General features: G+C 38.7%; 1 protein-coding gene across 2 annotated transcripts in view; it reads left to right on the top strand.

The window, feature by feature from the left end:
- PLCB1 (phospholipase C beta 1) overlaps positions 1-22,534 on the top strand; it is a 731,248-nt gene that overhangs the window by 217,290 nt on the left and 491,424 nt on the right. For both annotated transcript variants that reach the window (XM_017523921.2, XM_017523922.2), the window contains exon 3: positions 7,388-7,456. In XM_017523921.2, the coding sequence (XP_017379410.1) occupies positions 7,388-7,456 (69 nt within the window). The remainder of the gene's footprint in view (positions 1-7,387; positions 7,457-22,534) is intronic.

Here is a 22,534-nt window from a genome sequence, read left to right as displayed (position 1 = left end):
AGCCCAGCACTTTTGCCATGTTGTATTGGTTGGAAGAAAGTTGCAGGTCCCTCACACTCAGAGGGAGGGGATTACACAAAGTCGTGGATACAAGGAGATGCAAATGAGGGTGGCCATCTTAGGGTTCTGCCCAAAAAAGATAGGGAAAGATGTTTGTGAGGAAATTGTGCAGTTGACCAACAGTAGTCAATAGTAGTCATAACTATCTCTGTTAGTTCTCTCATTGGCAAAACAGAGAAATATGATACTTATGTGACAGTATTATTACAAGGACTAATGAGATAATACTTGAAAATTTTATTTTATAATTCTTGGCATGTTGGTTCTCTATTAATTGTTTTGACTACTATTGCTGTTATTATTAATTATATTATTCAACTTTGCCTCCTTTAGTGTAGGAACCTTTAATGTCATCCACAATACTTTCTCAGTTTTTATTTGTACTGAGCAGACTCTTTAGATTAAAAAGTGCATTAAGAGAAATTGTCTGTGTTTTTTTGGTTCAGTATTTTCCTGCATAGTGACCTTGGCTCCTGGAAGAATGCATGAACTTCAGACGGTGGTGGATTCCTTATCTCCCTAGGACAGGCAATGGGACGATGAAGGAAGCAAGGACATAAATTAAAAATGAAAAGTTATCATCCACATTATCTGCCACATTCATACACTTGCCAATAACATTAGGCCAAAGACTTTGGAATTAGGGCCAGGGATAACATTCAGACTCAAGAATAGAACCAATAACATCCACAGGCATTGGATCACCCAATTTTCCCCAATTTATGCTATGATATTTATGAGAACATGAGAGCATGGAAGGTAATTGTGACTGCTGTATTAATGAACTTTCAATGTCCCTAGGTTGCTCGCAAAAATAAGGCATCTTGTTGGTTTTCTGGGTAAAGATGAGTCTGACTGTTTATATACTGTGTTCCTATTAGGGCCAAAATCTGAAATACCTAACATCTTCAGCAGGGTGTCATTCATTCCCAAACCAGGATGAAATAAAGCCTCTGTGCTGAACTTCATGTTAAACACTGTACAAATGGAGGTAAAAGCTCAAGGTCTTTTTGCTGACGGCTTCACACTAAGTGGCGAAACCCTATGTCATTGGACAGTTAGAGTACGACCCGTAACACATGATCTCATTGTTTTTCCCATTTCAAATGTTGATGCTATTTTGCAGTTACCCTGTAACACATAAAATTTTTTTCTAGAAGTTTTCTCTCTTACTTAGGTTTTAAGTATTTATGAAACAGGTATAGAGTCCAGGGTTTTCAGATTTTTTTTTTCTGTATTTATTTGCATTCCTTGTGTACATTCCAGATGCTTTACCTAACAACTTTTAACTTTTCTGCTAGGACCTTTTCCCTTTCAATTAGAATGGGAAATCTTGCAAGAATAATAATGTATATATATTCAGTACTCCCTGCTTGATAAATGGAGATCTTAGTTTAATATTTCAGTTGATTTAGCAGCAGCCCAAAGAAGGAGATGTTGCTGGCATCTGCACTTGCATTTGACAGATGAGGATACAAGGCATGCATGAGCATCTGTAGCAACTTGTTTAATACTGCATTGATAACAAGTGATAATTTTAGGGAAAAACTTAAATTTTCTACCTCCTACTTCTATGAAATTTGCACTATATTAAATCTAAGTGTGTTTAAGTAAAGAAGGCCAGATATGTCATCTTTCTCTTTTCTCTGCCTTGGTTCTTGTTGATGACCTGTACATCTCATTTCCATTGGTGTTTCTTACTGTGGGTCTCCATTGCAATTTGTGGAAATAAAGATGAAAATGATGCCTAGGGAACAAAGGAAAAGAGAGACCAGGTGGCAGACGGTGCAGGGATTTCTTTGAGAGGTACATTGCACAGATTTTTTTTTAATCCCCCTCAGAGGTGGATTAAAGTTAAGAAACAAAAAATTGAGTCCAAGTCCATCTGCTTCTTGTTAAATTAAAAACCCTTAATTAAAAGACTGAAATAGTTTCTTTTTAAATTGTGCATTTTAAGGATGGTTGGCAGTCAATACAATATATTAATGTATTCTACTTTTGGTAAATCAAAATAGACCAACTTAATGACTATACCACACACACATGTGGAGGTATACATAATCACAACGCACACCCCCGGTCATTAATATCTTCTCTGTGAAATGTTCATGACTATAATTGCTGCTCTGATTATATACTGTGTGAACCTGAAACACATTATTATATTGAGTGACTAATACAATTCAGTAACGGTGCACAGAAGTTGGGATTCTGGAAAAAGTTGAGTTTTAAATTGTATTTCTACCTGAGTTTGAAGTGAATTTCATGTTTCATCTACCACATAGTATGTTGTGTCTGATAGATTGAAATTTCTTTGCTAAATGATAAAAAGGACAATTTAGTCTTCCCTTAGCTTGCCTGTTTTCTCATAACTCATTCAAAATATTTTTTAAAAATACCAAAACCCATTATTACTATCTAGTAATAACTAATTATCACTAATTAATGGATTGATTAATTAGTAATTAGTAATAAGTAATTACTAATTAATGGGTTTGTGGTATTTTAAGAAAATATGACTGTTAATTCACTTTTATCCATACTGACAAGAAGAGAGGGCATATCCATCAGTACATCAGTGGATACATCTGAGGTCCTGAGAGTGTAATCTCCAAGCTTTGCAGGGTATCATTAATGGCCTTGGAGATAAAGGGTTCTTTTATTGTATTCCTCCTTTAATGATTTAGGTAGGTTATGTGACTTTAGGCACTTCAATTTCTTTTTCATTGTTGGATGTGCTTAAAGGTTAGAGAGAACAAATTTAAATTTCTTTCTTCCACTATTCTAAAGATGTCTCTGATGTTATGAAGCATAATGCAAAGGTTCTATAGTATAGTAGAACATCCATGGCAAACAAAACAATTTCAATGGTTGCTTGAATTTCTGAACACCTATGACATTTCTGAACACCTTGGATAGGATATGATTTAATACTAAAGAGAAATTACTAAAATAGCAGTTGAAGGCATTTGTAATTCAATAGTTTTTCGTCACTTAAATGTCACCACTAGGCACACTTTTATATTCAGTCAGTATAATATTTTTGTTTGACAGTTCCTGATATAAAGAAATGACAGTTACAGATTCTTCATATTAACCTAAGTAATGTATTGCCTTATCAATGGTGTTCACATGAAAGGCTTTACAACAACATGAACGAGTATAATTAGTGCTTCTCAAAGTGTGGTCGTTAGTACCAGCAGCAGCAGCAGCATCACCTGGAGGTTTATCTGAGATGCAGATTCTCAGGGCTGCTCCAGATTCATTGAACCAGAATATCTGACAAGTCACACCAAGTGAATCTGTATTTTGGTAAGTCTTTCAGCAACTCTAATGCAGGCTACAATTGGAGAGACACAGGTATGGAAAGCATAATACCCATTTAATAGATGACAAAATTGCTGCTCAGTGTGGTAAAGTTATTGACTGAATACAGGATAATTAATGTTAAGGTCCTCACTCAGACCCAAGTTTTCTGCATATATACCCTGTGATCTCTCTCTCAAAGAGAGGAGTAAAGAAATAATGAATTCCACAACGCTGGAAAAAAGAAACTCTTAAACACTTAAACAAAATGAGAAAGGGCACAAAGGGGCCATATCACTGCTTTATTGTAATGAGAGTGCGTTGTTAAAACTATTGTCACAAAAATATTAACCTAGAAAAAGTTTTAATGATATAAGAAACACTTTTGTGGTCGTGCATTGGGTTCCTCATTTTCTTTTTAGTGTCTGAGAGAAAGAAATGCAGTTAAACTCCAGAGTGGTGGCTGTGGCATGTTAATAGAAGTGGGAGACACTATATTAAGCATTGCTTTCCAGCCAAATTAGTTCATGGACAGCTTTTCCACCTAGGTCTTTCCTACGCCACATTACCCTTGATGATAGTGCCCTGCGGTGGTTTTCATGCACAAAGTTGGCATTAACTACCCCTTGGTGGCTTGGGGAATGAATCCTGAAAATGGAATACAGCGTTCATTATCTGTAATGCAAAAGTCTGTATAGTGATACCTGCTAAGACCTAGTTCTTTTTGAACTCAATTTGAGCTTTGTGTATATAATCAAACAAGTTATGTTTAAATCTATTGTCTCTTCAACTGGGAGGAATTTCCTTAAATAGAAAATATTATAGGCTGGGCACAGTGACTATGCTTGTAATCCCAGACTTTGGGAGGCCAAGGCGGGTGGATCACTTGAGGTCTGGAGTTCAAGACCAGTCTGGCCAACATGGCAAGACCCCATATCTACTAAAAGTACAAAAATTAGCTGAGCATTGTGGTGTGTACCTGTAATTTCAGCTACCTGGGGGCTAAGACATGAGAATCATTTGAACCTGGTAAATGGAAGTTGCACTGAGTTGAGATTGTACCACTGCACTTTAGCCTGGGTGATGGAGTGAGACTGTGTCTCAAAAAAAAAAAAAAAAAATATATATATATATATATATATATATATATATATATATATATGAGAGAGAGAGAGAGAGAGAGAGAGAGAGAGATTAGGTAAACATAATACTGTGTGTATGTGAGAGAGAGATCTATTTTTATCCTACATAGATGTAAAACATCATGCAACATATGGAAAATAACATCAAACATAAATGTTAGTGTTTTATAAATAATTATGAAGAGAACACCCATGTAATAACTACTAAATCCCAAAGTGATTTTTGCTAACGCTCCATATAACTCTGTGACATATCCTAAGTGAGTTGTAGTTTTCTGAACACAATTCCTGCCTCTGTGAATTTGTACCTGTAATTTCCTCTCTGAAACCACCATCCACCCTCCCACCCCAACCACACAGTTATAAGGCTGGCAAATTCTGTCTCACCCTTGTGTACTGACTGAAATCATGCCATTGCTCTCTGTCACCCATGTCTGTAGGGCACTTTGAAATATCTCTTTTAGCATATAATAATTGGTTTGTTTGTGAGCTCATCAAAACTGGGATATTATCTTTGAATGTTTTAGTTTAACACTCAGTACTGGTGTGTACCTGATACATTGTACGCATTTAATAAATAATGCTCCAGTGAATTAATTACTGGCATTTCCACTTGGATAAACCCCTCGAACCAACATCTCCAGAATGCACTATCGTTTTTCCTAAACTTCTGAGTTTCAATGTAGGGAAGGTGGAAACTGCAGCATGTTTTATGACTTCCCTCTTTGTTTCAGTCAGTTCTTCCATGGTATCTCTCTCTCCTTTCTTCCAGTTACCTACCTTCATTTTGTCTCTCGTCTCTCATCTCTCAAATCTCCACTTAGTTTCCATCTTCTAGATTAAACTTCTTCAAGCTTGGTTTCCTTACTGTTTCTCATCTTCCAGAAGATATTTTGGTTGTCATTGCTGCAGAGATGAAGAAACTTGGGCATATGCTTAACTTACTGATGTCCGGTTTTTCCACCGTTTCTTCAGTGAGGGCTCTATAATGTGCATTTGCCTAAGTGGAGCACTGAACATGGTTGAGACCATTGTTTTCTAACACTCATAGGCAACCTCCAGTATTGTGGATGGTGTGCCCTTCGGGTAACTGTGGCACCAGTCACTCTGTCCTGCAAGGTCCTTGCTGGGTTGTCACCTGTCACGCCCCAGGGATTGGGGGGATTTCTACAGGGTCAGACACAGCATGAAATCGGCTAAGGAATCTTCTAAAATGGGGAAAAGGTAACTTACAAGATCAAGGTGAGCAAGAGCAGAGACCCACTGTTTCCTGTCCACCCTTCATCCCACAGAGAGGTGTATCAGTTGTTCTGTTGGACCTGCTGTGTGGGTTTGCATTCGAGGGGTGAGGCTTCACTTTTAATTTGGCCCTCATTACTTGACAATCTTAGGTGCAGGAAAATAATCAGACCAGCTTGCACCAGACATTTGGAACTGGCAGCAGCTGTTTAAAGAAGGTGCCTAAGAACAAAAGGTGCTGGTTCTTAGGGAGCTTGGCCAGTAAGAAGTTACAGCCACTCCTATCCAGAGGGTCTATTGGCAGCTGAAATAGGATGCAGTACATTCTGGTGGGAGAAGGGGACTCGATGCTCCATCCAACTTGCTCATTGTCCAGGAATCATAGTTTGAACATCTGGAGTCACTTTAAGACCACTGCTCATTGCACCGCAGTCCTACCTGGCTGGTGGTAGAGTCCATTGTCTAACGCAGTGACCTGTGTGTGTCACAAACCTCATGGCTCAGTTTCCTTAGGCAGACATTTAGGGTTTCCATCCTTTGGCCCATATTCCTTTCTGGTGTTATCTCCCATAACTTCTTGTCACGTGTTCTATGCTCTAGCCAAATGGAATACTGAATGTCCTCCCACGTGAATCCCCTTCCAATCCTTCTACACCACTGTGCCTGTACCTTTGCAGCTCTTTAATCCTGGATGCCTCTCTTTCTCCCTACCTCCTTTCCCTGCAATCTTCTCTGTCTCTGAAGGCCATTAATACCTCAAGGTTCAGCCAAAACTTCTGGACTTTTCTCATCTAAGCATTTGCTCATATTTTCCCCTCCAACTGGGAGGAGCCCTCTTCCTCCCCACTTCTTTTCTCCAAGCTTAATGACTTCTCATAAACTTTTCTCTAAGATCCTAGGAGAAAAACTGTGTTTTCTTTGCTGCCCCCCTCCACCATAGCAGTTAACTTTAAAATTGGCATTGACACATTCCCCTTTGTCTTACACATATCCATTTATTTACACTTCTATTTGATGGCAAGTCCATCCAGAAAAGAAATTGCATCTTGTGTGTCTTATTCCCTAGAATAACTTGCGTATTATGGGTGTTCAATGATGGGTAATGATTAATTGAAAAGATCAGGGCATGAGGTATGTGTGTAAAAGGCTGGGGACTGGGGGAGGCAGATTTCTATCTCTGCCTTGGCCAGGCAAGCTGGGTATGTGTGTAAGCCAATGGGAGCATCTCCCTACATCTTCCTCCCTAATCCTTCTCCCTCCATCATCCTCCCTAATCCTTCTCCGCACCGACATACCCTCATACCCTCACTTACACTCAGAGTGACTCCCAGAATTATATTCAACAGGAAGAACAAGCGGACCTGATTCATTGTGATTTAGGAATGGCTTATAGAATAGACTGGGGACATAACCACACACTTTTTGTTTTCAAAATGTATAACTGAGCAGTTAACAGTTAGCTACATTTTTGTTTCCATTCTAATTCAATTGAGAAGTGATATAAGAGGAAAGAAATATCCCAACTGCAGAGAAGTCTTCAGTCAAGTCTCAAGATATTTTTTTAAGTGATGTCAATGACATAAAACAAAGAAGAAAGATCCGTGTGGTTGCTTAATGATTTCACATTTTTTGCCTTCCAGGAGACGGAGCTACTGGATCTCAGCCTTGTCAAAGATGCCAGATGTGGGAGACACGCCAAAGCTCCCAAGGTAGGAAGCTGAGTGTTATGCATGCACCAGATGCTGCCTCGATTGTTTAACTGTGTCACGATATCAATTAATTGCCCCAATTAAAAGTTTCTATGTTGTAGATGTTGTAAAACACAACAGCCAGTATGCCCTAAACACTTTCACTTTTATTAAAGATGGAATCAGTGAGCAAATATGTGGGCTGTTAGACATAGGGGCTTGCTTTATGTCCTCTAATTTTGCCTTTGTTTGAAAAAAAAAAAATACCACAATGCCAAAGTTACTGGATGGTTAAAATGTACTTGAAATTATTTGAAAAAAATCCTTGAACCTCGTAAACATATGGGAACTCACTGTTAGACATGAAGAATGAAACTCCCGTATAGCTTAAATGCTCTGCAATTGAAATGATTCTATCCATGATGCCAAAAGATGTCTAGTCTTAATTCAGCAAATGTTACTAGTGAAGATCAGCATACTTTGGGATGAATTGTGTGCAGTTTCATTTGTTTTGGTTTGAAAAACTTACTGAAGAAATAGTCAAAGAAGTGTTTGCAGTCTATTTTGTGAAGATTATTTTTAAATATTGGGTGAAGAACATAATTTTTTTTAGGCTTAGATGATCTGGTAGGGTATATTAGCAGGATATGTTGACTTGCCATCAAAGTTAGAAACTATTCTTCATTGTGTTTAAAATTTAGTGCTTTACATACTTCATTTCTAGCAGAGAGGGTATTGGCAAACACAGAAGTATGGTTGCCATTTAGGAGCTCAATGCCTCTTTCTATAATTGATATAAAACTAGCTATTTTTCTATTTGTCTTCCCACAACTTTTGTTTTATCTTTGAAAGTCAAAATTCTTTCTTGACATCAAAATGCTTTGTTGCTTTGGAGATGAAAGAAAAAAAATCACCTGGAATAGTTATTCTTCAGAGATGTAACAAGGTAGTAGGTGCCAATAAATTCTATGACACAGCTACTATTTTTTTTTTCTGAAAGGGTTAAAATGATCTATGGTAAAATGTAAAAAATAAGGACTTTTAGAAAGAAAAATTAGAACTGTTTTCATGAAGGCTTCTGTAAGTGTTTCACATGAAATTAGTCTGTTATTTACATTTATCTCCTTAGTAACACAGAATTTCAGTAGTTTAGCCTCTGAGTTTTGTATCAGACTTAACATAATTAATGCTTTGTTGATGATTCAAAATTTCTCACAGTTTTAGTATAGAAAATAATATTTTTTCTTCTTCCCCCAACAACATTTCGGCCAAGTTTCATGTAAGTCTGTTAGTTCCAAGAACTATATTGATAATGTAGCTATAAAATTTGTCTTTGAACCTAAGTTTATTGGCTTAACTTACGATTTCAATATCAATATTAGTAAAGACAGTTGCCGAGACCGCATCAGAGCCTGCTTTGTCTCCAGGCATTGAAAGTCAAAGTGAATTCTGCTGCCACATGGAGGGTTTCTTTCAGGTTTGGATCTGTCTCTTTTATTGCAATACACAGCTTGCTTATCAGTTGAGTGTTTCGTTTACGGATGTGGTTTGATAAATGTCTACTGAACGGTGACAAATGAACAGAAGTAGGGTCTGTACTGTGCTCAGCTGATAAACCACTCTTAGATCCTAAAATGCTTCTCTTGAGGATAGATTTTTAACTCTGACTTTGACTGTTTTTTTCCATCAACTCTTTCTTGGAGGGACCGATTGCTTTCTCTGTGGATTATCTATGCTCCTGGCTTCATTTTTTCCCCCCTCCTATCCCTTGCTGGTGGTCAGGAAACTCACTCTCCTTTAATATTTTCAAAGTCTGGTTCTATTAAATATTACCTGTGTGGCTTTCCTGAGACTCAGACTCCTTCCTTGTTGGCTAAATGGCAATGATAATGATAATAATAAGTACTTGAAATGATTGCTATAAGGATTACAAGAAATAATTCATTAGCAAATCTTTAGCACAGGAGTTCTCAAATTTAACTGCTCATGGAATCGCCTGGGAAACTTTAAAAAATGCTGATGTGTGTTTTCCACCTCCAGAAATGCTGATACCATAAAAATCAAATTGCTATAGGTGTGGTGTGGGCGTCACGGATTTGAAAAACAAATTTGCACAAAATTTGAGCACCGCTGCCTTAACTTGCTATTGGTATATAATAAGTACTTACTAAATATTAGGCAATATTGTTGGTAGTAACATTGTTGTTTTTGTTATCACTAAAAAATTCAAGTCAGAATTATAGAAGGCCACTTTTCATTTCACTCACTTAATTTGGAAGAATTTATGTCAGCAAGAAGGATCAGAAGAGGGGCTTATCTCAAAGGAGGTTGACAGGCAAGAAAGAAGTTGCTATTACTGTCAGTTTAACATCTTCAAATTTCCTGCTCAAATTGGATAACTAAGAATATAATTTATTGAAAATGACTAGAATGTATTGAAAATTTCAATGGAATTGCCAAATTCAGGTAAAGTTTCATTCCACTGCTCAATTAATGTCACCAAAGACTAGGTGCCTCTTTTTTTTTTTATCAATATGCCATCCAAGGTTCTGGAAGGGGTTCTGATATGGTTTGGCTGTGTCTCCACCCAAAATCTCATCCTGAATTATAATCCCCATCATCCCCTTGTATCAAGGGAGAGACCAGGTGGAGGTAATTGAACCATGGGGGCAGTTCCCCTTCTGTTCTCCTGATAGTCAGTGAGTTCTCACGAGATCTGATGGTTTTATAAGAGTTCAGTAGTTCCTCCTGAGTTCATTCTCCCTCCTGCTACCTTGTGAAAAAGGTGCCTGCCTTCCCTTTATCTTCTACCATAAATGTAAGTTTCCTGAGGCCTCCCCAGTCATACAAAACTGTGAGTCAATTAAACTTCTTTGTTTTATTAACTACCATCTCAGGAAGTTCTTTATAGCAGTGTGAGAACAGACTAATACAGGGTCCTTTTCCATCTTCAGGTTCCCCTTGGATACTACCCTTTGCACACCACGCTTGGCAGCTCCTGGCCTCCCCACCTAACAGTTTCTTATGGGGTGGGCTAAAAAAGAGACTAACTGTCCCTCAGATAATTACATCAGGATTACAGTATAACTACCCTGTAGAAGGTGTAGGCCTGCAAGAGGAAAACTAGACCATTGAGTTGGTTAGAACAAAAGCAGCAGTAGGACTTAGAGTAGAAGATTAAAAGTGTAAAGATATCAGGATAAAGTGAATAAAGCTTTGAAACTTGTGACAGGAAGGCAATGTAACAAAAGGACAGATTGAGTGCAAGAATTTCTGCGGGGGCTTACAGACCATAAAGGAAGGAAGGACATTTGTGAAACAGATATTTGTCAAAATACCCAGGCACCCCACAAATATTTATCTCTATATTCATATTATTTGTTTTTTACAGCATCTCATACATAAAAATTCAAGATCTAGTTGAAAACGAACTGTTTTCTGTGCCTGCTGTGATTTGAAATAACATTTATAGGAAATGGAAAAGCTTCCATGTGTTACCCTGTTTATGAATTTAAATGTCAACACCCAACACAATACATGCAATTCCAGATCTTCTTTTCTGTATATAACCTTTGTTCAAGTTACCAGTTTTTAAATTTCACATGAGAGAGAAATTGGGAGATTTTTGTCTACGTTTAAAAACCAAAAGAAAAGAAACATGGTATCATTTGAAATCTAAAATGTACTTACTTTTATTTCTTGCTTTCTCTCTCCCTCATTCCACCCTCCCAGGTTTGTGAAGCACATGTAAGGGCACGATGCTGTGGTATAAACTTCTTGTCTGTGCTATATACATGTACTTTCTGGATCATCACTTCAAAAAGATCTTTGCTTTTAAAAAAAGTATTTATCACTGTGGCCTCTGATGTATTAGTAGTTTCTGACCCATCAGAGCCATTGAGTGGCTCATGTGCAGCTTTCATAAAATAAAACAAACTTGCCAAGAGTAGAAAAGAAACTTGTCTTGTACAGAGTAAGTTGTTTTGTGAAGCTTTTTTCATGCATGTTACTGCTGTATGTTCTGAGTCACAGTATGAAGTGTAATTTTTACTGTGGGCAATACATAGCGGAGAAGTTTCAAAAATTATGCTGCACAAGGTAATTTCCTCATCCTCATGATTCTCAGCTGTATTGAGTGCTTAGAGGTATGGAAAAGTAGGTGAAACTAGGAAAATGGAGATGTGGGTTCAAGTGCCAGCTTTGCCGTTAACAGGCATAAAGAAGTTGTGCTGGCCAGGTGTGATGGCTCACGCCTGTAATCCCAGCACTTTGGGAGGCTGAGGTGGGCGGATCACGAGGTCAAGAGATGGAGACCATCCTGGTCAACATGGTGAAACCCTGTCTTTACTAAAGATACAAAAATTAGCTGGGCGTGGTGGCACGTGCCTGTAGTCCCAGCTACTCGGGAGGCTGAGGCAGGAGAAATGCTTGAACCTGGGAGGCGGAGGTTGCAGTGAGCCGAGATCGTGCCACTGCACTCCAGCCTGGCTCCTGGTGACAGAGCGAAACTATCTCAAATAAATAAATAAATAAATAAATAAATAAATAAATAAAAAGAAGAAGTTGTGCTGTCTGCCAGCACCTCTGCTTCCTCATCTATGAAATGGGGCATGGAGTAAATGGTTTTAGGTGTGTAAGTTCCGTTAGCCCTTGATTCCAGCTTTTAAATTGCAAAGTTAAACACCCAAGACTTTCCATCTTGCATATTCTAAAACTGATGTTGAATATGTTTACATAACCTGAAACTTCTTACCTTTGTCATCCAAACCAAGTGAACCCAAAACAAAAAGTCACGCTCTAGCCAAGGTAAGGTGCTATGCCAACAAAAAGAATTAAAGACTTGTGTCAAGCTTCTTTATGTGTGGCTTCTCAGAGGCATTCTAGTATTGCTTTTGGATGCCACAGGGAGCAACCTGATGGTCACAGAGGCCCTCCCAACTTGAGTACATGAAAACTGCATACTGACAATTTCCAGCTCTCAAGAATGCATGCAGCAATGTCATTGAAAAATATTTTAATAGTTATACAAAATAAACTGCTTGGAGTACTGATCTGACAACTAGTTTATTCTATTGGTAAAGGGCAGTTATTTCAGATATGTAATGTTAATTTTAATTTTTGTAAATATCTAGGCCACAATTAAATTCTAGATGGTATGTAGTATCACCAGAATCACATAAGGTAGATTAGATAAAATCAAATTTTAAAAATTGGTTAGGCTTTTCTTTCCTAATCTCTACATTAAAATGATGGCTTTTTTACTTCATTCTTTACTGATTAGACAGATAGTCATTGAGTGACTATTTCTGCCAGGTGCTGTCACAGGTACTGGAAAACAGCAATGAGCAAAAAGAAGAACAACTCTGCTGTCATACAGCATTGTATTTAAGAGTGAGGAAGTAGTGGGACTTTTTAACTGGGTCTTAAAAAGAAGAAAAGAAATTCCTGATTTGTTGTGTTGGCTGATTTCCTTTGTAACTATTTCTATGGAGCCAAATTTCAGGCTACCAACCTGATATCATTCAACGAAGAATTGGAAAGCAATGCACACCATGGCCAACAGACCTATCAGCAGGTTCCGGTGCCTCACAGGGTAGGGGAAATGGATAACAGTTAAGTTCCACTCACTGAGAAGCATAAAGCAGAATTGGAGACCCAAGACAATGAGTGCTGAGAAGGCGTCTGCTGCTTTACAGAGCCATAATGGGGTGAGGTCTCTTGATAGGATGCAGTCATGAGTAGAGACATGAATTTAGTGAGGGAGAGCATTCCTCTTTACAGCAAGAGCAAAGCATGTTTCAGGCATAGAAACATGAAATGTGGCTACATAGAAAAAGGGAATACAGCAAAAGCAAAATGTGTTTCAGGCATAGAAGAAGGCCAGCATGGTTTCGGTAGAGTCCAGGCCTTGTAGGCCATGAAAATGACATGGGCTTTTCTTCTGATCGAAGAGGGAAGGCATCTAAAAGTTCTGAGCAGAGAAGTGACAAGATCTGAGCTTTCAAAAGTTCCACTGGTGGCTGTTGAGAGTAAACTACAGAAGAGAAAAGAAGCAGCAACCACCAGACCAACTAAATAGCTGCTGCAGATATCCTGGGGTGCAGATGATGACTTATGCCCAAGGTGGTAGCTGGAGAAGTGGTGAACAAAATGATAGCATCTGAATATGTTTTAAGATAGAGACACAGTTTGGTAATGTATTAGATGTGAAGTATGAGCAAAAGAAAAGATTCTAGAACAACTGTTAGTGTTTTGACCTAGAAAATTGGGAAAATTGGGTTGTCATGTCCTCAGATGAGAAGCGAGGAAGAACATATTTAAAGAGAAAAAAATCCAAAATTTGGTTTTGGATATTTAAATGTTGAGATGCTTGCTAGACTTTTAGCTGATAATGTCAGGACATTTAGACAAAAGTCTGCAGTTCAGGGAAGATGTTGGCCCTGGAGATATAAATTTGGGTATTTGAAGCTCAAAGCCTGGGTGAAGTCTCTTAAGGAATATAGATAGGTATAAACGAAAGAGGACTGAAATCTGAGACATGAGATTGCCTGCATTTAAACTTTGAGGAAACTTGGAGGAAACAGCAAAAGAGACTGAGAATGGTATATACCTAAAAGAATAGAAGGCAGGAACTTGAACAGATAATTGTATACCAATGTCCATTGATGGATGGATGGATATACAAAATGTAGCATATACTTACAATGGAATATAGTTTAGCCTTAAAACAGAATGAAATTTTGACACAACCTGAAGGAATCTTGAAGACATTGTGCTGGGTGAAATAAACTAGACACAAAAGGACCAATATAGTATGACTCTATTCCTATATGAGGTACAGGCACACCAAAGCAGCACTGCGGATTCGGTTCCAGACCACCATGATACAGTGAATATTGAAAAAACATAAGTAATACTCATCTTTTTGTTTCCTGCTGCATATAAAAGTTATGATTACACTATACTGTAGTCCATTACATGTGCAATAGCTTTATGTCTTAAAAAATCAGTTTTTGGACATAATTTTAAAATTAAATTAAAAATATTTTATTGCTAAAACATGCTAATGATCATCTGAGTTTTCAGCAAGTCACAGCTGGTCTTGCCTTGATATTGAAGGCTGCTGGCTATTCAGGGTAGTGGATACTGAAGATTAGGGTAGTGGTGATAACTTCTTAAAATAAGACAGCAATGAAGTTTGCAACATTGATTGACTCTTCTTTGCAAGAAAGATTTGTCTGTAGCACGAAATGATGCTTGATATTTTATCCACAGTAGAACTACTTTCAAAATTGGAGTCAGTCCTCTCAAACCCTGCTTCTGTTTTAACAACCAAGTTTATGTAATATTCTAAATCTTATGTTGTCATTTCAACAATGTTAAAATGTGCATCTTCACCAGGAGTAGATTCCATTTAAAGAAACCACTTTCTTTGCTCATTTGTAAAAGCGACTCCTTGTCTGTTCAAGTTTCATTTATTTTTATTTCTTATTTTATGTTTTTAATTTTACTTTAAGTTCCCAGGTACATGTACAGGACATGCTGGTTTGTTACACAGGTGTATGCGTGTCATGGTGGTTTGCTGCATCTACAGGCTCATCCTCTTAAGTTCTCTCCCCTCAACCCCACCCCCAATAGGCCCTGGTGTGTGTTGTTCCCCTCCCTGTGTCCACATGATCTCATTGTTCAATTCCCACTTGAGTGAGAACATGTGGTGTTTGGTTTTCTGTTCCTGTTAGTTTGGTAATGGCTTCCAGCTTCATCCACATCCCTGCAAAGGACATTATCTCATTACTTTGTATGGCTGCATAGTTTTCCATGGTGTATATGTACCACATTTTCTTTATCCTATCATTGATGGGCATTTGGGTTGGTTCCATGACTTTGCTATTGTAAATAGTGCTGCAATAAACATACATGTGCATATGTCTTTATAGTAGAATGACTTATATACCTTTGGGTATATACCCAGTAATGGGATTGCTGGGTCAAATTGTATCTCTGGTTCTAGATCCTTGAGGAATCACCATATTGTCTTCCACAATGGTTGAACTGATTTGCATTCCCACCAACAGTGTAAAAGCATTCCTATTTCTCCACAGTCTCACCAGCATCTATTGTTTCTTGACTTTTTAGTGATTGCCATTCTGACTGGCATAAGATGGTATCTTATTGTGGTTTTGATTTGTATTCTCTAATGATCAGTGGTGTTGAGCTCTTTTTCATATGTTTCCTGGCTGCATAAATGTCTTCTTTTGAGAAGTTTCTCTTTGTATCCTTTGTTCACTTTTTGATGGTGGTATTTTTTTTCTTGTAAATTTGTTTAAGTTTCTTGTAAATGCTAGATATTAGACTTTTGTCAAATGGGTTGATAGCAAAAAATTTCTCCCACTCTATAGATTGCCTGTTCACTCTGATGATAATTTATTTTCCTGTGCAGAAGCTCTTTAGTTTAATTAAATCCCGTTTGTCAAGTTTGGCTTTTGTTGCAATTGCTTTGGACATTTTTGTCATGAAGTCTTTGCACATACCTATGTCCTGAATAGCATTGCCTAGGTTTTCTTCTAGGATTTTTTTTATGGTTTTGGGTTTCACATTTAAGTATTTAATCCATCCTGAGTTAATTTTTACATGAGGTGTAAGGAAGGGGTCCAGTTTCAGTTTCCTGCATGTGACCAGCCAATTCTTCCAGCACCATTTATTGCATAGGTGCTTGTTTTTGTCACGTTTGTCAAAAATCACATAGTTTCAGATGTGTTATTTCTGAGGTCTCTGTTCTGTTCCATTTGTTCTGTATGTCTGTTTTGGTGCCAGTGAAATGCTGTGTTAATTACTGCAGCCTTGTCATGTAGTTTGAAGTCAGCTAGTGTGATGCCTCCAGCTTTGTTCTTTTTGCTCAGTATTGTCTTGGCTATACAATGTCTTCTTTGATTCCATATGAAATTATAAGTAGTTTTTTTTTCCTAATTCCATGAAGAATGTCAATGGTAGCTTGATGGGAATAGCATTGAATCTATAAATTTGGGCAGTATGGCCATTTCATGATACTGATTCTTCCTATTAATGAAGATGGAATGTCTTTCCCTTTGTTTGGGTCCTCTCTTATTTTAAAGAGCAGTGGTTTGTAATTCTCCTTGAAGAGGTCCTTTACATCCCTCATTAGCTGTATTCCTAGGTATTTTATTCTCTTTGTAGCAGTTGTGAATGGGAGTTCATTCATGATTTGGCTCTCTGCTTGTCTATTGTTGGTGTAAAGGAATGCTTTTCAAACTCTGATATCCTTTCTTCCACTTGTTTAATTCAGCTATTGATACTTGTGGATGGTTCACAAAGTTCTCAGGCTGTTTTTTTTTTCAGCTCCATGAGGTCATTTATGTTCCTCTCTAAGCTGTTTTTTTTTAGTTAGCTCCACTAACCTTATATCAAGGTTCTTATCTTCTTTGCATTGGGTTAGAACGTGCTCCTTTAGCTCAGTGGAGTTTTTTATTATCCATCTTCTGAAGCCTGCTTCTGTCAGTTTGTCCGTCTCATCCTCCATCCAGTTCTGCACCCTTGCTGGAGTGGCATTGTGATCCTTTGGACTCAAAGAGGCACTCTGACATTTTGGGTTTTCAGTGTGTTTTTTGTTGTTGTTGTTGTTGTTTTTGATTCTGTCTCATCTTCATGAGTTTGTCTAGTTTTGATCTCTGAGGCTGCTGACCCTTGGATGGGGTTTTTGTGGGGACTTTTGTGTTGTTGATGCTGTTATTGTTGCTTTCTGTTTGTTTTTCTTTCAGTGGTCACTTCCCTCTTTTGTAGGGCTTCTGCAGTTTCCTGGGTTTCACTTCAGGCCCTATTTATCTGGTTTGCTCTCATGCCGGGAGATATCACTCAAGGAGGCTGGAGAATAGTAAATATGGGTGCCTGCTCCTTCTTTGGGCATCTCTGACCTCAAGGGGCACCAACCTGATGCCAGTGGGATCCCTCCTATAGAGGGTTTGTGACAACCCTGTTTGAGAGTCTTACCCAGTTGGGTGGTGTGGGGAGTAAGACCCATTTAATGAAGCACTTTGGCTGTCCCTTGTTGGAGGGGATGTGCTTCTCTGGGGGGAAACCCACTCATCTGGGCTGCCTAGATTTTTCAGAACTACCATAATGAAAGGCTAAGTCTGCTGGTCCACAGAAACTGTGGTCACCCCTCTCTCTTGGACTCAGGACCAGGAAAATCAGTGTTCTTTCCCTGAGCTTCTGACTGGAGCTGGAGTTCCTGCAGAGCAGCCCCACCGAATGAGAAAGGATGAGTCAGGGTCAGGCCTCAAGAGGTGCTTTGCTGCAGTCTGCCACAGCTGGTGTGTTGGGCTGTCGGGAACCTCTTGGGACCAAGCCGCTTAGCCTCCCTGGCCCCAAAAGTGGAAAAGTGTGGCCTGGAGCTATAGAGATGAACGCCGCGCTTCTCCCACCCAGGGAGCTTAGTGTGACAGGCAGTTATGAGTCCCAGGGCTAGCTGCTGCCCCTCCTCCAAAGAGTTCAAATGGCCTAGACAGCAGGCAGCCACAGCTGTGGTGCTGGTCACCCCTCCCTCCCAGGAACTCGGCAGGCTTAAGCAGATTCTAGTTGAGAGGCTGTTGAGAATCGACACGGCTTGAATTGGGACCCTAGGCCCCAATGACATGGGTTCATGAGAGGGATCTTCCAATCCGTAGGTTGCACAGTTCCATGGAAAAAGCACAGTTTCCCCTGCTGGGTAGCACACTCACTCATCACCTCCCTTGGCTGGGGGGTGAGGGCTTCCCTGCCCCATGTGACTCTCTTGGAGGACCACACTGCTCTTCCTTCTTTTCCATAGATCATGCCAGCTGCCTAGTCAGTTATGATCAGAGAACCTGAATACCTTGGTTACTGGTGCAGGATTCACATGTTGTTATGGCTCTTTTCAATGGAGCCTCTGGTCACCACTGCTCCCAGTTGGCCATCTTGGCCCTGCCTCCCCATTCAAGTTTTACTATAAGATTGCAGCAAAGCAGTCACATCTTTAGGTTCCAATAATTCTTGTCTTCTTGCAATTTCTACTACAACTAGAGTGACATTCTCCACTGAAGTCAAAGTTGTCCATGAGGATTGGAATCAGCTTCTTCAAAACTCCTGTTATTGTTGATATTTTGACCTCCTCCCATGATTTATGAATGTTATTAATGGCATCTAGAATGGTGAATTCTTCCAAAAGGTTTTCAATTTGCTTATCCCACATTTATCTGAAAAATCCCTATCTATAGCAGTGGTAGCCTTACATAAAGTATCTCTTGAATATTAAAATTTGATACTCAAACTTATTGATTTATGGGCTACAGAATGGATGTGTTAGCTGGTATAAAACAACATTATTCTCCTTGTATATCACCGTCAGAGCTCTTGTGTAACCAGGTGCATTGTCACTGAGCAGGAATATTTCAAAAGAGATCTTTTCTCAGCATTAGGCCTCAACAGTAAGCTTAAGGTATTTAGTAAATTATGCTGTGAACATATATGCTGTCTTTATTCATTCTATTTATAGAGAACACATGGAATAGATTTAGCATAATTCTTAAGGGCTCTAAGATTTCCAGAATGGTCAATGAGCATTGGCTTCCACTTAAAGTCACTAACTGCCTTAACACCTAACAAGAGAGTCAACCTATCTTTTGACACTCTGAAGCCAGGCATTGACTTCTCTCAAGATATGAAGGTACTAGATGGCATCATCTTCCAACAGGAGGCTGTTTTGTCTGCATTGAAAACCTGTTGTTTGGTGTAGCTACCTTCATCAATGATCTCAGCCAAATCTTCTGGGTAACTTGCTGTGGCTTCTCCATCAGCACTTCCTGCTTCACCCTGCACTTCTATGTTATGGAGAAGCCTTCTTTCTTTAAACCTCATGAACCAACTTCTGCTAGCTTCATACTTTTCTTTTGCAGCTTCCTCACCTCTCTCAGTTGTCATAGGACTGAAAAGAATTAGGGCCTTTCTGGGTTAGGTTTTAGCTTAAGGAAACATTGGGGCTGGTTTGATCTTCTATCCAGATGGCTCAAACCTTCTCCCTATCAGCAATAAGTTTGTTTTGCTTTCTTATCATTTGTGTGTTCACTGGATTAGCAATTTTGATTTCCTTCAAGGACTTTTCCTTTGCATTTATAACTTGGCTGTTTGGCACAAGTAGCCTAGCTTTTGGCCTACCTTGACTTTTGACATGCCTTCCTCATTCAGCTTAATTCTTTCTAGCTTTTGACTTAAAGTGAGAGATGCATGATTCTTCCTTTCACTGGAACACTTAGAGACCATTGTAAGGTTATTAACTGGCCTAATTTCAATATTGTTGTGTCTCAGAGGATAGGGTGGCCCCAGGAGAGGGAGAGAGATAAGTGAACAGCTGGTCAATGGAGCAGTCAGTACACACATAACATTTATTCATTAAATTCAACATCTTATATGGGTGCAGTTCCTGATGCTCCAAACAATTATAATGGTAACATCAAAGATCACTGATCACAGATCACCATGACAGATATACTAATTATTAAAATATTGTGAGAATTACCAAAACGTGACACAGATGCATGAAGCATATGCATGCTATTGTAAAAATGGCACCAATAGACTTGCTGGACTCAGGAATGCCACAAATCTTCAATCTGAAAGAAACAGAAAAACCCTCAATATCTGCAAAGCACAATAAAGCAAAGTGCGATAAAATGAGGTGTGCTTGTAGCTATTGTTACATTGTAGAAAGTTGCATGGTGGTCACCAGGGCTGGAGGAGGAGAAAATGAGGAGTTATTGTTTAGTGGGTACAGAGTTTTAGTTTGAGAAGATGAGAAAGTTCTAGAGATGGTTGGTGGTGATGGTTGCACAACAGTGTGAATCTACTTAATGTCATTCAGCCACATGCTTTAAAATGGCAAATTATGTGTTATGTATGTTTTACCACTTTTTTTTTTTTTAAAAAAAGGAAGAAACAGAAGGAGCAGTTAGTGAGGAGGGAGAAGAACCAGAAGAGTGCATATTCTGGATGCCTAAAAAATATTTCAAGGAGGGGAATCAAATGGTGAATTCAGGTCAAATGATGAATTCCCTTCTAGCTTTTCTTCCTTTGTGGAGACTTCACTTTAGCATACTTGTAACTTTACTGACAATGCCCTTTTATATATGCTTTCATTTTTTTCCTTATGTCATGAGTGTTTCCTGCTTATGTTCAAATTAGGCCATTTGTTTAAGGGTTGTCAAATCTCAAATAGCTCATCATAGAATCTGGATGCCAATATATAAATCTCATAATGAGCTGTTATTTGGATGTTATACAACAGTGGTTTCAGTGAATCATCCATGAGGCCTGGAGTTGAAATGAATGCTTTATTTATTGTCCCCCATTGCTGATCATCAGCTGTTTCTCTGACTTTGTACAGATTTCACCATTATGTGAAACCACAATCATAAAATTTGGTATAGGTATTTGAGGTTTAGGAAAGAAGAAGAAAATTCTTTATATGACAAAATTAAAGGTGTCTCCTTTTTTCTCCTGGTTGCTAAGGAGATCGACATTTGACCCTTATTCTTGGCTCCAACTATTTCTTAATTTACCTAACATGTGTCAATAGTTTTTTTGGTTTGCTTTTTTGGCTTGTTTCACCATTCTGTTACTATAAATGTGTGTTTATTTACATCTTTACTAAATGGAGCAAAATAGGACTAAAAATTTACTGAATGATCTCTGTGTGTATGTGTGCATGTGATGGTTTTGACAGCTATTCACATTTATCTTTAGATGTAAATTATATGGCATAGTTCCTTTTTTATGTTCATTAAATTCCATAGATGTCAGTGGTTTCCTTGGAAACAAAAACCTTTATATAACTCAGAGATTTGGTAGCAGAAATATCTGGATGCTGGCGGGGTATCAGGGGTGGTTAAGGAATGGTTCCCTTGGTAGATATTTGCGTTTAAAACTCTTCTGGCTTTTCTCCCTGCCCCTTACTATCATGGCCATTCAATAGTGAATAAGAGAAGATTTTTAAAGCAATCATTAAAGTGTAGAATATTTTCTGTAATGGTTAAAAGCTTTTTACTTAAAAAAAATATCGCAGATATGCTAAGTGTTTTCTGGGATGGTATAATTTCCCAAATTTGAGAAGAGGTTGGTGTATCTCCTATCAACAGTTAAATTTGCATGTTTGGGCAATTCCTACATTTTTCAGTGTATATGGTGTCCATTTGTAAAGCACAGTGAACTGAATATTCGTGTGGTTGAATCAGGATTCTATGCCATGTATAATGGCAAGCATCTGTCCTATTACCCTGTTGCCAAAGGGTTCTAAAGGACCTGGAGAAGTTGTAGAGACAGTAAGGGAAAGGTCACAGTTCTGCTCAAGAGTAATCATTGGTAAAAGGCCTGGCAGCCAAGAACATTATCATGGTGGCCCAGAGTGGACCTGTTGTTGAAGGCAGAATTACCATGAGTTAATCAAATGCAGGTCTTTTCAGAAGATTGTGACTCATTTTATCATTGCTTCTGTCTGGTGTAATTTCAACATAAATCCAATTTGTTCTACATGCAATGGTACATAGTTGCATTTTGGAAACATTTCTCAATGTTAATTCTTTTAAATGCAATAATACGCCACCTTGTGGACATATCCAATATTAAATTCTTAAATTCTACCTAGTAAACTGCACTCTAAACCAGGGTTTTCAATCATGAAAACCAGGGTCTAATACAAAGATATGAGAAGCACTTGGGGAGCTTTTAAAATCTGGATGTGCAGGCCACACCCCAATCAATTAAATGGAAATGCCTGCTGTGTGGCTCCAACACTGATATCTTCTTTAAAGTTCCTGAGAGAGTCCTGTGTTCGGCCAAATTTCAAAACCATTCCTCTAAGTTAAAAAAGTGCTAGTTTAGGCCGGGCGCGGTGGCTCAAGCCTGTAATCCCAGCACTTTGGGAGGCCGAGGCGGGTGGATCACGAGGTCAAGAGATCGAGACCAGCCTGGTCAACATGGTGAAACCCCGTCTCTACTAAAAATACAAAAAAATCAGCTGGGCATGGTGGCGCGTGCCTGTAATCCCAACTCCTCAGGAGGCTGAGGCAGGAG

Source organism: Cebus imitator, unplaced genomic scaffold, assembly GCF_001604975.1.
Source record: "Cebus imitator isolate Cc_AM_T3 unplaced genomic scaffold, Cebus_imitator-1.0 Scaffold31, whole genome shotgun sequence".
NCBI lineage: Eukaryota > Metazoa > Chordata > Mammalia > Primates > Cebidae > Cebus > Cebus imitator.
Note: the sequence above shows the minus strand (reverse complement) of the source record. Positions and strands in the feature narration are given on the sequence as shown.